The 16,198-nt window shown below is 38.4% G+C and overlaps 1 protein-coding gene across 1 annotated transcript in view; it reads right to left on the reverse strand.

Moving 5' to 3' along the window:
• The window catches only part of WDR64 (WD repeat domain 64), an 82,759-nt gene extending 73,113 nt beyond the window's left edge, over nt 1-9,646 (reverse strand). Inside the window, exon 1 of the mRNA XM_085541265.1 lies at nt 9,496-9,646. Within this exon, the coding sequence (XP_085397391.1) occupies nt 9,496-9,562 (67 nt within the window). The 5' untranslated portion in view covers nt 9,563-9,646. The remainder of the gene's footprint in view (nt 1-9,495) is intronic.
• Nucleotides 9,647-16,198: the final 6,552 nt, after the last annotated feature.

The raw sequence follows: 16,198 nt of genomic DNA on the forward strand, positions 1-16,198 counted from the left end.
TGCTGTCTTGTAAAATGTCACTAGCTTTGCAAGTGCTGCTGTGTGCAGTTAGCATACTGTGGTCCCATTTACTCGTATTTTTAAGTTTTCTGTGAGTAAAATCTCTTTTTTCTGTATCTGCAGCACTGACAAAAAGTTCACACTCTGCTGAAGAATTTAAGTATTGTGATGTTTCATCTTGAGAGCATCACCAGACTTACTATGACTATTATTTTACAGATTAGTTATCATTTTTAAATTTCAAATCTTTCTTTGGTCTGTTCTGAGAATGAGTTGTACATGGCTAGTTTATTCCAGCAGAGTTGCAGACCTTTCTCCCATTCCAGGGAATAGAAGAGGAAGATACAACACTGAGATTTGGACCATTAGCTGTAGCTAAAGTTACAGAAATGCAAAGAAAGAGGAAATGAGGAGAAAGTATAAAGAGGAAAAAGTATGAAGGATGAAAAAAAGAAGAAAAGAAGGGAAGGATACACAATTTTAGGAGGTATTAAATAAGCTAGTTGATAAGAATTTTCATTATCCCATCAAGCACAGAGAAGCAGCTGCACCATGACAGATTTAAAGCCAATTTCAATCATTAAGGCTGGAAAAGACCTCGAAGATGAATTTCTTTTAATAAGATTTCGGTGATTTTTTTTTTTGTGCACTAGTGGAAAAGTATGCATGATGCTTTAGCTAGAATGTTGTTTGTAACCCTTGAAATGCAGGAGCCTGTGAAACAGTGAAATTGTCTCACAAAAGCCAGTAGTGCATTAGCACTCTGTTGAAATACATTTATACATCTTCATGTGCTGTGTTTTGAGGCAGTCATGAACCTAAGGCTGTGTGTCTGGGGCCTTGCCAACACAAGGCTTCTGTTGCTGCCCTATATTCCATGGAGACTGGAAACTATGGGATATGCGATGCAGATCTGTTGCAGCTTTTGACTTCTTTTTTCAGCTCCTATAATGTGCTGGATTTATGCTGAATGTAAATGTCTTCATGCAGAAAAGTTGGATTTATGGTACTGAGATATTATCTTTTACCACAGTGATTAAATCTCTGAGGCAATCAGTATTCACAAGCATTATCCTTCGTGTATCTGTCCTTTCCAAAACAGCAGTGGAAAAGGATGCAGTTTCCTGCCAAAATACTGCAGCAACATCTAAGTGAAATGGGTATTCAAGTGTTGTGTAGTGTTCTTTATGGATGGTTTAGCACAGCTTTCAAGAATATATTTATTTTAAGCTTGTATCAACAGCTTTCATCTCAGTAATAGAATTTGGTATGAAGTTTTGAGATTCAAAGAAATGGGAGGATGGAGCAGAGAAAGAATGGGAGAATAGAACTATGTTAGTAGTTGGGGGTACTTATTCTTAGAGCTGGAAAGTGATGATGCCTTTGTCTTTGATGATACAAGCATCCGCTAATCATATCATCATCCGCTAAGCATCCTATCACTGCTGATGTGCTTTGGAAAGCCTCTTCTATAAAATATAAAGAGAGTGCATCCATTTGATTGAAGAAAATAATTAGAAAAATCAAGAGTCAAAGATCTGTGAAGTTATTTCGGAAGATACTACAAACTGGAGGCCCGAGAAAACAATTAGTTACTCTTTTCAGACCTTAGTGAACAGAAGTGGCAATGTAAAAAGGAGCAATAAGCAATATAGATGATAATAAGTTTTGCATTATGTTTTGCAGAAAAAAATTGTTTTTAAAAATGTTTACACTAGAAAAGTATAAATAGCTTAATGGAGAAGGTTACAGAAAAAAAAAACACACAGAAGAGTAACAGATTTGTAGGCCTAGATGATGTGCACAGGAAAGCAGTGAAGGATGTGGAATTTGCTTTTTCTAAGCAGCAAATATATATTTAGTAGCTTGAAATGAGAAGAAGAGGGAGTGCTGGGGCATGGCAATTTGTATTAATGATATTATGTGGCATTAATGTAAACTTTGCTGAGAATTAATGCCCAATTCACCAGTTAAGGAGCCCTGTTTTTGACTCCTTGAAAGGAGTCTCTTTCTCTCTTTCTCTCTTTGTCTCTCTCTCTCTTTAACAGATTAATATTGAAGATTTACCTGTAACAAATTAAATCGGAAGAGGAAATTAAATTTATTTTTCACTACAAATTGGAATTCAGGCTATTAGCTACAGGCTCAGCATCAAGTACTGCCTGGACCTGGCTCTTCTACCAGGTGTTTCATTTATTTTCAATAGCGCTTTTACCCCCTCTTGTGGTTAGCTTAACACTTACAATAGAAGGAAGATCTTGTCTTCGTAACACATATATTTTCCTTATGCATTTTCCCTGTGTATGAGAAGATTCACTAGGTCTATTTAAAGTCTATTGTATTTTGGTTCTGTTGCATGTGGCTCTGTATTGGAAAAATAATGGGAATAACGTCTGTAGGAAATCTGATCCTTTACTGTGTTATCTGGAAGAGGTAATGTCTTTGCATGTGCTGGTAGAAGGCTGCTTTTTGTAGGCTGTGTAGGTGTGGTGCTGGAGCAGCGTGTTAAAGTGTGCCTAACTCCATTTTTTGCCTCGCTGAAGCTGTCTCCAGAGGAAGGTAGGATTGAGGTTTACATGAGAAAGGACAGTTAGCCACATTGCCTTTTCACCTATCATTTTTATAGATATGTGAATGAGATTGAAGACAGGATATGATGTAGACTTAATAAAATCTATTGAAAAGGCCTGGTATGTAACAGAAATGATGCTTGCTGCCACCCTCTTCTGACGTTCTATTACATTAGTGAGCTTCTGGATGTAACTGAAATGGAATTTTGTTTCAGTTATGAGTGGCTCTGAGGCAAAAAATGAAAAAAATACTCTTTGTTTTTACATATATTGTTGCCTTTGTGGTTTATCTAATTGGTTAGTATCAGTAGACACTCAATACACTGTGTCTTTGCTTTGCTTTCCTGTGCTGGTATGAGTGGTGTACTGAATGCATGGTCTAGGCTGTAACTGATGTCTTGAACTGTGTCTGTTCAAATTCTGTCTGAAATTGTCTTTTACTAAGGCATGCTGAAGCATTCAAGAAGAGACACAGTCAGGCAATATGCCAAATTTCTTATGTCAAATATGCAAGAAATGCATTGCCTAGATAATAATTTTTTTTTAATCACAATTTCAGTAACATTTGTCTACCAGCTGGGTCTTAGGAAAGCTTAAAGGATGATTTATGTGCTATTGAATGTGGATTCTAATTATCCTCCTTGAGTTAAAATATAGAAGAGACATTTGTCCACTTCTGAACCTTCTTTCATCTCTAAGCTTGTATGATCATTTGAGTAGATAGTAAAACGTTTACATAAATGACACATAACATCAGTCTAAACTTCCATTTCATATGCCAGCTTCTCTTAATCATGAATCACTCATTTGTAGAGATATTTGTAAATGAAGTGTTTTCAGAAAACAATGAAACTTTACAATTCATGGAAATATGTATGCTCAGTTGCCTGATGAAGGTGTAGGAAGACTTTTCCCCATAAACACTAGAACAATGCCTGATCTAAAGATGCTAAATAAAAAAAAGTAGTTCAATTAACATAGCTATTTATGGTTACACAAAATTGTTCACCTCATGAATACTAAATGTACTTAAAAATTTAAATAAAAGCTTAGACATGGCCATCTTCTTTTCCTGCCCTGAAGGTACTTCTATTAAAGTTAATAGCATGTCTGGTTTCCAGAGAATTGCTATGAAATGTCCTGACACTGGGGAACATTTGCTTCAGTAACTGTATTGAAACAGCTTATTGATTTCTATTGTTGGAATAATGTGTGATAGAATAATAATCATATTTACTTTGCATTTCCTCTAACTACATTTTGCACATCCAGATCAGAGTACTGCTGTAGAAGGCACTCAGCTTTTAAATTTGGGAGAACATAAGCTGCCAATTTCCAAGGTGAAATGAGAAATCAGTTATTAGAAATAGACACGTTGCTACTTGAAGTGAACAGAACATTTCCCCAGAACAGTGTGTCCCAAGTCTTACCTTTCAAATACTATCTCCTAATAACTGGTCCTTGAGACATTAAAAAGAGGCATATAAATAATGATGTCTTTCTCAGAAAGATAATGAAACACAAAAGGAATTATTTTCTAAATTGTCAAATATAGGAAAAGTTGGTAACAATGTCTCCCTTTCTTTATGTACTCAGTTATTCTTTGAAATTGAATTTTTGGACTAATAAGGCATTGCTTTTTCTGAGTGAAAGCCTCCACATTTTTCTTTTTTTTTCAACTGGTCATAACACTCTTTCATTGAGATTTTATTCTTTTCTAACAGAAAGCCTCAAATATGTGGCTTTTGGTAAGTAAAAAAGGGAAATACAACATGCTTCCTGAGAACTCCAACTTAGTGCAAGGAGGTATGTGAGGACAGCATCAACTTGGCTGTGGGGAAATGTGTTTGAACTGAGATCCACAGAAACTTTTAGGAGGATGATGTAAAGCCAGATTGGCGAGTACTTTAAATCTAATGCATCCATATGCTTACTTTGCAATTAGTAAACTGAATGTAAGGAATTAATTATTCCTAAGAATATTGTAACTTTCTTTGAAAACAGCTTGAGATTTGCAGTGATTTCATTGTAAGACTGTATTTATCTGAATAAGGCATCAACCTGCAGAGGGAGCCATTGAGTTATCAAGCCAAGCAAAACTATGACATTTTTATTGATGGAGTTTGACTTGTTTTTGTGATCTTGGTAGTTAATTTGTTTTTTTAAATATATATGTAAATATATATGTTAGTATTTGCACGATTACTTATGGACTGTGTTTCTTCAGGTTTTGCTATTGCAAAGTCCATCTCCTTAAACTGTTCTGCCTAGAGGCGAAAATAAATGCTGAATGATTTCTCTGCAAATGGAAAAAGACAGGAGAAAAGTCCATTCTGTTCTAAAGTAGCAAGGGGAATGCTTAATTTGTATGAAATACAGCCTGTCTCACAAGAGCACAAGTTATCTGAATATCATATCTGAGTATACAATGCTCTGCGCAAATGAAAGCAGCATTCTGCTGTGTCAGACGAAAGCAGAAATTAGTTGCTTTCATGTAAAAGAAGGTGCTCACCACCAGTCTAATACAACATGTATAGAGAAGAGCTGGTCATTTCACACATTGGTGTTGGTGTGAGTCCAAGGAGAGCTTACGTTCTTTTGCAGGTCCAAATATGAAATGCTTTAATCCCCTATAACTTTATTTTGTCTAAAACTCCCATCCAAAGACATAGGTATTGACTATCTATACAATATCGCTGCCTATTTTAGTGCCCATTTAGTATTTAGGAAATGCCAAACAGAATTATTGTCTTATTTTTCTCTACAATGTAGTCCTTAAAAAAGCTTAATGCTCTCTAAAATTACATCCACAATAATGTCAACAGAATGTTCTCTTGATTTCACAGGTGCAAAGATAATCTCTGTTGTAAAACATGACCAGAGACTAGAGAGCCTACTAGAAAAGCTGTCCTGCTGTTTGTGGTAAAGGTTTCTGAGTTTTCTTTGAAGCAACTGAAAGATGAGTTCATGGCTTTTGTCAATTAACGCAGTCACCCTGTCCACAGGGTAGGCACTGGCTATCATGGGGGAGTGCAGTTCTGTCATTGGTCCTGTTATCAAATTTATCAGTCACCCCTGGATGTGTTGAATACCCTAAAGAATCCCAGTAGCCAGGAGCCGCCTACATAACTGCACAAGTATGGAGATATATCTCCACTGGCTATAACATGGTTAAGTGGGGAAATACTGGTAATAGGTGGATGGTTGGACTAGATGAATTTGGAGGTATTTTCCAACCTTAATGATTTCATGACTCTATACACTGAGTTCATACTGAAGTAACTGCATTTTATACACCCAAATACAGGTGTCTGAATCTGGGCTTGAATCTTCCTCTGCTCTGCTCTTGATCAGGGTGATTCTCTGGCTTAAACCTGAGGACTCCTGTTTCCTTGCCTCCTCTGCCTCTCTTGTCTCTTTCCTTCTTTCTTCAGTAGGATACTATAAACTTTACCTGGACAGCTTAATTCCATGGCAGCTATGCTGACAGACGTAATAACAGTTAATTCAGATGCATGATCTGGCCCAGATCTTTACAGTTACATCATGCCTCTGGCAGTTTGAGGAAAGCTGTTGTCTGGACTTTGCTCTATCTGTGCATCATGATCATTGCTAAGTTTTTATGACTTTAACACTGAAAAATACAACTCCACTAAACAGTACGATTTTCTTGGAATAATTTTTTTCTGACTAAAAAGCATTCAGTTGAAATATTTTTTGTTACTACTACTTAGGAAGAATCAGACAAACTGAGGTCTTTCAGTCTTTTCTATAAAGAAAAAGTTTTTTCATCCCAGTCTGCGGGGGTTTTAGTCAATTCAAAGTGAGCAGATGCTGAAGCACTGTGGACTTGAACCAGAGACAGGTAATGCTACAAGGGCTGCTCTAAAAGTAGTGTCTTTTATTTTGTTTTGTTGGTTCTTGATGTCAGAGGCAGATATTGGTGATATATTGGAGCTTGGGTAAAAATGCAGTCCATGGAATAGAAACATGTGAATTTCCCATCAGAGTTCAAGATGCAGCCCTCAGTGAATAAAAGGATGTGCATTGTCTTTTGGAATAGGAAAGAAGGAATCCTTCTAGATTTCCTGGAATCCAGAAAAGCCATCAACTCTGAGAAGCAGCACTGACTAAGTTGAAGGCACAGAATTGAAGAGTCAGGCCAGAGAAGACAACCTCTCATTTGTGACATGGGAATGGTAGACCCCATACCAGTTTGAAGACTGTGGAGTGCATTGCCAGTCTTTTCTGGACTGTCCTGCGCCCACTGTATCATCCAGATTTGCTACCTTCTGTCTTACCTCTGTTTGGGATGACAAAATATAAACTATGGGGGCAACATTTTCCTAGTAACAATGCTGTCATAGCAGCTGTGAAACAGTGGGTTGCCTCTGATGGTGCAGATTTCTAAAAGCGCTATGTGCAGGCTCTTGTTCATCACTGGAGAAAATGCGTAGCTAATGGTAGTGGTTATGTTAAAAAAATAGTGTTTTGTAGCTGAGAACTTGCTCTGTCAAACAGTATTATTGTGCTCTTTGTATTTGTTGTTGTTTCTGTGGAAACAAATAGGAGAAATTACTTTCAGGGTGACCTACATACTGCAGACTTAGCAAAAGAGAGGAAAAACATGCTTTAAGCTGAACAACTTTCCTTGGGAGCAGAACATTAACTTGAACAAGACAACTTTTACCTTTCCATAAAGAGTGGAGCACTGTCAATTGACACGTTTACTTTTTCTAAGAATCTTTCAAGTCCAATGTTTTTATTCTTTCAAACTTGTATCAGTGATCTGAATCTGAAAGTTTTCTATTTGTTTATATTGTTTCATTGCTGGCCAGTGGGAAGGAGATGCAAAATGCCAAATTAAGGTGGCAGGAATTTCTTTGCATTTTGCATTCTGAGGAAACAAACTGCATGAGATATAAGTCAAAAAGGACCTCAATATAAAGCTTTAATGGAATCTACCTGAGTCCTGGAGCAGCGGGCATCTCCATGTGAATCCTCCATTACTTTATTGCCTAAGTATCCCAAATTATTCTCACATTCCTCTACAGTGGTATGGTACTGGATCTTATCCAAGTATCCAAGCTACTGAAACATCACAGAGGAAAGTGTGGTAGCAAGAGAAATGCTTTCCTGTGGCTTGGTGCTCTTTGGACTGTCCTACTCCTGAAAAGACAACATCTCCAATGGAGATTTGAACCACTTTTCTTGCTGGGAAAGAAGATACATTTACTACTGAAAACAAGGAAGAAGAAAGCAGGTCCTGCACAGAAAGCCACAGGGGGGTGATTTTTATGAAGTAATCGTCTTTCATTAAATAACTTACAGTCTCAACTTTCAACACTGCTTTCCTTAGCAGCTATTTTGGGATTCAAGAACATTTGAAAGTTACATTTAATTCCAGTGTCTAATTATTTTTTTAATCTTCATTTTAAATAGCTGCTGAAGTAAAGGTCACAAAATGCTAACTATAAATTTCACAGGTCATTGCTTTTCAATGATTGTTTCTAGAATGAAAAAAAATGTTATGACAATAATAGAGATTAAATATCTTAAAGTATGTTTCCGCTCCTGCTATGCTAGCATACATAAACATCACAGGACATAAAGATTTAGTAGATGCTTTTCCATGGCTCAGTATGACCACTGAGATTATATAAGAATGTCTTTCAAATACTGTTGTTAGCAGTAATAGTAATGGTTGACATATCTTTCTTTCAGCTAATGACTTAATTATAGGGAACACTGGTAGACATGGTAGCTTTTTTTTCAGTGTAGCACAAAGTAAGTCATCATAAGTTTAAACCTTCAGAATGCTGAACAGGTAGAAGCGAGCTTTGTTTATCTTGGAGATGGATTTTCCCTCAATTTTGTGAAAACAGAGCTCAGAGGTTGAGTGCCTTCCCATCTTGGAATCTTATTCCAGCTTCATCATCTGTCAGATATCCATACAGGCACTCTTATATTTGGATATCAGCATTATACTCCAACCCTAGCTGTAGTAAAATTTAGAAAATTATTAGCAGCTTAACAAATCAAACAGTTTGGGTCTGAACACTTTGCTTTGTTTTTATAGCATGCTTGTTCTAGTCAATATTAATCTGAAGCATTTGACAGCTCACACTGCAAATCATAGCGTCTCATATAGAAAAAAAGTGTTAACACTCTTTACTGTCTCCTCTGCAAGAAATCTTGATGGAGGAAATTTTAGCACATGGAGTAATAGCTCCAAATGGGCAAGAGTGATTACTGTAGAGACTGTTCAGATAGCCAAGGATTGATCTTGACTAGTAAAACATCATCTTGTGTTCACAGATGAACTTCATGATTGAATGCCTTGCTGGCAATGCTGGAAGCTGTGCCTGGGTCCTTGCAGGGTGGATAAGCAAGTAGCAAACACTTGGATGAAGCAACACTTAAAGAAGAAGATAAGAGAGCAAAATCTGCTTATAGCTGTAAAAACAGTTTTGGCTTGGGCCAAATGATTGACACTGAATTATGAAGCATCTGACCCATAGACAGGGCATGGCAAAAGGGACACAGCAAGAAAGGTGCTGCCCTGGACGCGAGGAGGAAGATCTATGACAGATCTACTGGACAGGAGATGAGAGCAGAGGAAGTCTGGAGAAGCTGCCAGGAATCTGATGGTCTTAGGAGTAGCTGTTTCCTTGCTCAGACAATCTTGAAAACAGGATAGATGCTTATAAGCATAGCTCTTCTGCTGGTGATAGAAAGAAGCTGTATTTTCACAGCTGATTTTCCAGAAATATCACTAAAAATCACTGAAATCCATGTCAAAAATACATAAGAATCTTCATTTAACGTGGGCTAAATGACAAATAGCTGTTACAGCTGAGTTTGCTGGGTTAGAGGAGAATATATTTCAAAGGTCAGTTAATTGATAGAAGCTGTGCTTACTCACCACAGAAGAGGTTAAATTCAGTAGGAGATTGATGTAGGCACTGCTCTTCAGAGTTAAACACAATCATTTAACAGATGAAATTGCCTTCATTATCTCTGGCTTTTTTTTAAGTGAGGCTATACCATTTCTCCTCGGTTTCTTTGCATTGGTGTTGACAGCTGCTATTGTTTACAGGAAGCATTAGAGGAGAAGCTAAGCTGCAGACCCAGCAGCGCTCCTCAAGGTCAGCTCTTACGTAGTAGTTGTCTATAAACAGCATTGTATATACGCCATCAAGGTCCATGGGCTTTTCATTCCTGGCAACTGCCATTTTCTGTTAGTGGTAATTGGGAAGTAAATCAAGTCCTTATTATATATCAAGCCATTGATTCAGAGCTTCATTTATCTGACTCCTTTTGGTTTGCATGAGCATGAAGAAGCTATTAGTATGAATTTCATGTTAGTATATTAGGATACTTGGGTATCACAAAGGAGCACTGGAATTCAAGGGCAGGAAAAATACAGCACAAAGAAAAATGCATTTTAGGGCTTTAAATGCAACAGTGAGACCCAGTAGGAGACAACTATGTGAAATACATGGGGCTGTACAAATTAAAGAATTACATGAAGATTAAACTTCTTAAAGCCATCTGTAACAGCAAACTTTGACCTATCTTGGTAGTATTTTGCATTAATGTTAAGCTGCCCCAGCTGCCCTTTCCTGTTCCCTGTTTGTGTCTACTTATGAGCTGTTCATATCTTTAGGGTCTCCTGTGCTGGTCTGTGGCCTGCCTGCTTCTTCTCATTCCGTGCCTGCCCTCCTCTGCACCACAGCTGCTATGGCCCCTCTTTAAGGTCCCTTCTGTCAGAGTAGACCTGCATTTCTTTATACTACCTCATTATGTTAGTTGTAAATATCTCATTCTATATAAAACATAATTTGTTACTTGTTACTATTGCCTATGAAAAAAAAGCAATTTGATTATGAAGAGAAGCAACAAATTAGTCACAGTGCGGTCACTTGGAAATCTGTGTTACAGCCAAACCAAATGAAAGCAAAGCTGCAGTCCACAATTCTACAGAGGGCAAGCTGAGAATCCTTGGTCATCGGGCCTTGAAAATTCACTACAAAGCCTGTGACTTTCAATGGCAACGCTTCCCTGGCACTTGCAGCTTGTAGCACTTAAGAAAGAAGCACATTTTGTTTCTGTGTGCAGTGCTGTTATGGCATCCCACCAGCTAATTCCAGCGCCTCCATTCTTGTCTGTATTTATATTTATGTCAACACTTTCTCTTTTGAACTAGAAGTAGTGTAATTCTTACTCCAGCTGCAAGATGTCAGGGAAGACATTATTCTGAAGCTGTAGACACCTTGGGCAGAGACAAAGTGTGGAAGGTGCAAGCTGAAAAGGAGGATATAATGAGTAAGGAGTATTTTCAGATAGGAAACTTAAATAATGTTCTGCAATCTTGCTACCTGCAAAAGCAGTAATGAAACATCTTCAAAGTGAGATTTGCCTTTTGAACTCATGCTGGGAGTTCAGCCTGTTATATATGGGAATATATTTTCCAAGTGGAGTACAGGGGCTGACTTGGCAGAGGTAAAAACTGGGGCAGGCTTATACCTGATGTCATTCTTTAAAAGTCACATCATTGCTGAATCCTGTGTTTAAAAGTGTCTGCTGTAAGATCAGTTGATAAGTCTGATTCTTCAAGTCTGAGGGAATTATGTGTTCTTCTCAAAGTCAGTGTGTAGTTCCTATATTCTATGCTCTGGTAGGGTTATCTTAGGTTACAAAAAACTAATGGGAATGCCATCATTTTGTTGCAGGAGAGGCACCCTTCAATTTCAGTGACAAAACAGCTGGAGGCTTGACTGTTTTCTTCACTCCCAGCTGTGAAAGTGTTCGACAGGCAGAAAGTACTGCTTGACTCAGTGATACAGTATTGAGAAAATGTGCTTTTTTCAATTTTTAATATCTTAAAGCTGAGATAGAATGGTATTCCTTCAACTCTTTTTTATCAGGAAGCTGTGGTGTCTAAACCAAGACCAGTGGGCTGTCATCTGTCAGTAGAGGGCTGTTATAAAGCCTTCGCAGGTAGCATTTTGCTGTCAGCTGCATCACAGGTGTCATGAAATGAAGTATCCTGCAGAGTGAATTTTCCTCTCTGAACTAACTCAGTGCTGCTCAGCAGAATGGATAAAACCAAATTTTCACATCCTAAGCATGAAGGGTTGTAAGCAGAGACTTATTTAATCACATCATAAAGGCAGTAGTGGAAATGATGGAGATAGGATCCAGTGCTAGAGGGAGGATGTGGGGAATCACTTTTCCTCTACTGACACTGCTGGGTGATCAGGAGATGGGTCAGGTAAGGTGAGGTGAGGTAACCTTAAATTACCACCAAGGTAAATTTTATCTTGGTGAGGTAAAATAGGCACCAGGACCACAGATATTTCAGTATCCTCAGGCAGTTCTCCCACAGCTCACTGTGGTGAAAGAGCTTTGGGTGAAGATAGGCAAGTTGGGGAGCACCAAGGAGAAAGAGAAGGAGATAATGGGTGTAGTTGTGCTTTGCCATCCTCAAGACAGATGCATCCCACCTTACACTTGTAGTGAAAAGATCCCACTTCATTAATGAATTCTGAGCTGAAAGAGAGCGAGTATTTTCTCAGGACTTTGGAAGTCCCCAGTACCACCCTCTGTTTAATAACATCTGTAATTGATTTTAAAACATGGGTCCTTTGTCACCTTGATACTTCTTCCTCTTCTTTCCCTTAATCAGAGGCAAGTTCTACTAAAACTGATTTTGCAGCCTTCCTTATTGTGGAAGATCTTGACATGTCAGGAAAATAAGTGTTGGAAAAAGATATTAAAAAAGAGGTTTTGAACTTACGCATTTGTCCACTATAATTAAGCGTGCCAGGAGGCACATAGCTGTCAAGGACATGAGAGGTAGACTTCAATGACAGATTCAAAAGGTTGCTCTTAGTGTAAAAACTTCCTGTTTAATTACTCAAAAAGCTCCTTCTCTTAGAAATACTAAATGGTGGTCAATGCAAGCTTACAAGTGCAGTGGAAAAGGAGAACAAGGAATGTTGCTTGAAGGTTTCATTAACGTGTCTAGCTCTTTAGTAAGTCAGCTCTTGAATCCGTTTATCAACCTGACAGCTGCTTCCCTCATCAGTCTCACTGGTGACATCATGTGTACTTCTTCATTTCTGAGAATTTAACGTTAATGCTGCAAAACTGGTGTAAAAAGTGACTGGTGTGGGGAATAATGGAGCTAGTGGAAATGAAATCTTTCATTGATTTTTCTTGAAAGGAAAGGTGACCCTACTCTGTGTGAAGCTGTAACCATGGTAGCAGATCTAGTCACTGGGAGAAAAATGATGCTGCTTTTACAGTAGGAGGTGGAAATGGACACTCTGAGCTGAATGTTTTCAAGCCCATGATTGGTTGCTTGAGACATTTTCATTTAATAAGCTTAGACTTTGAAGATGGATTGTGCTACTGTATTTCTCACAGAAAAGAAGTCTGTGGGAAGAGAATGCTTTTGGTAACTGGGCCACACCAGCATGGAGAAGCTGAGGGACACCTGTGCTGGAAGAAAGCTGAATCCCTGATGATAACAGTGATCTAACAACAGGTGTCAGAGATAAAACAGGGTGTCCCAGATATGTAGGGACCAACTGTTACTTAGATAAAGGACCTCTACATTACTAACTGCATAAAGGGGCCTTGAAGCATTAAAAAAAGAGGTCTGGACATAACCAGCAATTCAGGCCATGGGCAGCATGGAGCACTTTAAGTCTCTCAAGTGCTTTAGAAATGCTAATTCTCATTATTGCCTGGGAAAGAAGACAGCACAGATAGTGAGCCAGGAAGGTCAGCTTGATTGCCTAAACCCAGACAGAAAATCTATGTCAAAGCTAGTGCTGAAAAGCATGGTTTAAAATCCTGATCCTGCTCCAGTTGCCCCTATAGCTCTCAGGGTATACTCCCAAGCCATATAGACACGATCACTGTAATTGCTGCTGCATGTTGTCCTAAAACACATCCAGCTTCTTTCTGGATTCTGGAGAGATATCTACACATGGAGACCTATTGGTCCCAATCCTGCAGTCGAGTGACTGCTCTAGTCTGTACCACAGCCATGCACGGTGTAACTCAGTACTTTTGGGCATACTTTCTCTTTTGCAGCTGTAGTTGAAGCTGGTTGAGGACTGATACCATGAAAAATTTAGCTCCTCTGTGTCTCCCCAGACTTGCTACAGACAGTGTTCAAAGCTTTGCTAAAGCACTAGTTCATAAACAAGAAGGGCCAGCATGCTCATTCTTTATCTTAAAGAATAAAAATGTTTGCAGTACGTGTGTGTTTGTGAGGTACAACTGGTTGCCATCTGCATATTGTAACTGATTCTTTCTTGGTTTAAATATCAGTGATATCTAAAGCCCTATGCATTTATTACTTTGGGACAGTTACTAGGAAAAAAAGACAGGGAGCCAAACTACCATCTGGTATATTTTTAATTAGGATTAATGTACTCCTTAATATATACAATGATGGCACCACAAACTACTGTATAGTCTGCAACCCAAGAGAAACGTTCAGTGTTATATTAAAATATTGTACCTACTAGGCAGTGTGTAATTTGATCAAGAAGAGTTGACATGGATCAGAAACAAGGTACTTGTTTTGTAGCAGCACTTTCATTCAAAAAGCATTTATAATCCCTGCTGTGCGAGATAGCCACTGTAAAATTAAAAACACTTGTCCTTGTAATGCTAGGTAAGAGACTCAGTGGCATATTCACAAGCTGATGCTTCTGCTTGTTTTTGTTGGAAGTTGCCCTGTAGAAGTAATCCCTGCAATAATGTACATCCAGCTAGAGTGTACAGGAAATAAGAGAAAACAATATGCAACTTCAAATGTAACCTTCAAATATAGCAATAGGAGGAACTCCGCTAACTGTGACAGATGGGCATACTGCATGCTTTTCCCAGTGGGCTATATGCTTTTTGTGCATAATATCCAATGTTCCATTTTTTAATCCAGGCATCTAATCTCGAGCTTTCTTACTGGTTTTACAAAAGGCTGTCACCTTGTTTGTACATTCCAGGGACAGGACTGGCATAAGAATTGATGAAGAGCAGCCAGCCACATTTCCAATGGAGCCATTAAGAAATCTTTCCATCAGCAGGCTGAGTAACTCTGGTTGCTAACCTGTTCATGCTCCAACAAAGACACCCAGTGGGTTTCATATCTACAACTCTGTCACACAGCGTAGTGCAAGCTACTGACTGCAGTGATGGAATGGATCCCTCAGCTGATTCAGCCTGTCCTGGTTTTGAAAGTCATACTCATACTGCTGTGAGCTTTTGTGATCCTTCCTGTATCACCCCTGGAGGAGAGCCACATGTACTGTGGTAAGCACCTGCTGTATGAAGCCCTCAGAGGAGCTTAAGTTGCACTGTCTGAATCTCCATAGCTGCGTGGGAAAGTAACTTTCAGCAGGCAACAGGGGAAAAGAGAATTGGTTTCAGCAGGCACTGAGGAATAAAAGAGTTCAAAAAGATTGATTTTAGGATAATGATTAAAGGACAAAAGCAGAGGTCAGAGAAAAGGGCAGGCGTGAAAGCTAGAGAATCAGAGGATGAGAGAAAAGGAAATTAAAATATAGCAAGCACTTTAACTATCTCGCTAGTGAATTTCAAAGGAGGAGAAAGACCAGACTTCCTTCAGTTTTGGGTCATTGCTGGAGGACTTCACTCAGATCCTCAGATGATGAATTTTCTGTTTTGACATCTAACAAGTGACTGTGCAGGCTGACTGGCAATTGTGGGCTTTTTTCAGTAGACTCATCTGCCATTGGGATTTTTCTGGCACTATTTTTTGAGTAGAAATTGGAATAGAAGTGAAAAGACACAATAAAGCAGATCTCTGCTTTTCTCTCTTCCTTTTCCTATGAAACCCTGCTCTTCCCACGTCAGAAGCAATTTTGGTTCTGTGTGGGGAATACATATATTCACAATAGTAAATAATATATAGGATTGGGGAAAAGGGAAATAAAACAGTCAGTCACACAAAGACAGGAAAAGAGAAATGAAAAGAATACAACACGCTCTCTGGAGGGGAGTACCCTAACAGTAGAAGACATCAGAAAAAAGAATGAAGCAATATAGTTTGTTTTTGCATGACCAAAGCAGAACTAACAAGGCATATTTCTAAGTGACTAAAGAAGCTTGTTAGAAGCCTTTGGCAAGACTAACTTTTTTAGGCATACTGAAGAGGTATAATAATATTCCCAAAAGGACATTATAATTTCCAGTTTTTCAGAAATTTGGCTTTTTTTTTTCAGCATTGTGATCAGCTGCAAATTGTTACCACATCACGCTAGAAGTTTATTGATTGTGAAGATGCATAACTTATAAATGCCTTCTTGTGGTATATTTAGCTCAGATGTCATTTGTAAAATCTTCATTTTGCTTTGCAAAAGTAGTGCTAATGACATGCCCGTGAAATATTTTTATGTAGAGAGCTCAGAACAGTCCACAAAATGCTTTAATGCACACTGATGTGGATAAACTGTACTATTATAAAGTTCTTTAGGCTTTGAAATAGCTCATTTTCAAAGTGGATGGTAAATATCAGTGAAGATATGCATATGGGTGTGTGTATGTGTGCAGACTGAAGGGAAAAATAAAGGTACATACACAGA

The sequence above is a fragment of the Coturnix japonica genome, chromosome 3, assembly GCF_054131305.1.
Source record: "Coturnix japonica strain WE chromosome 3, WE-NBRP24, whole genome shotgun sequence".
Lineage (NCBI taxonomy): Eukaryota > Metazoa > Chordata > Aves > Galliformes > Phasianidae > Coturnix > Coturnix japonica.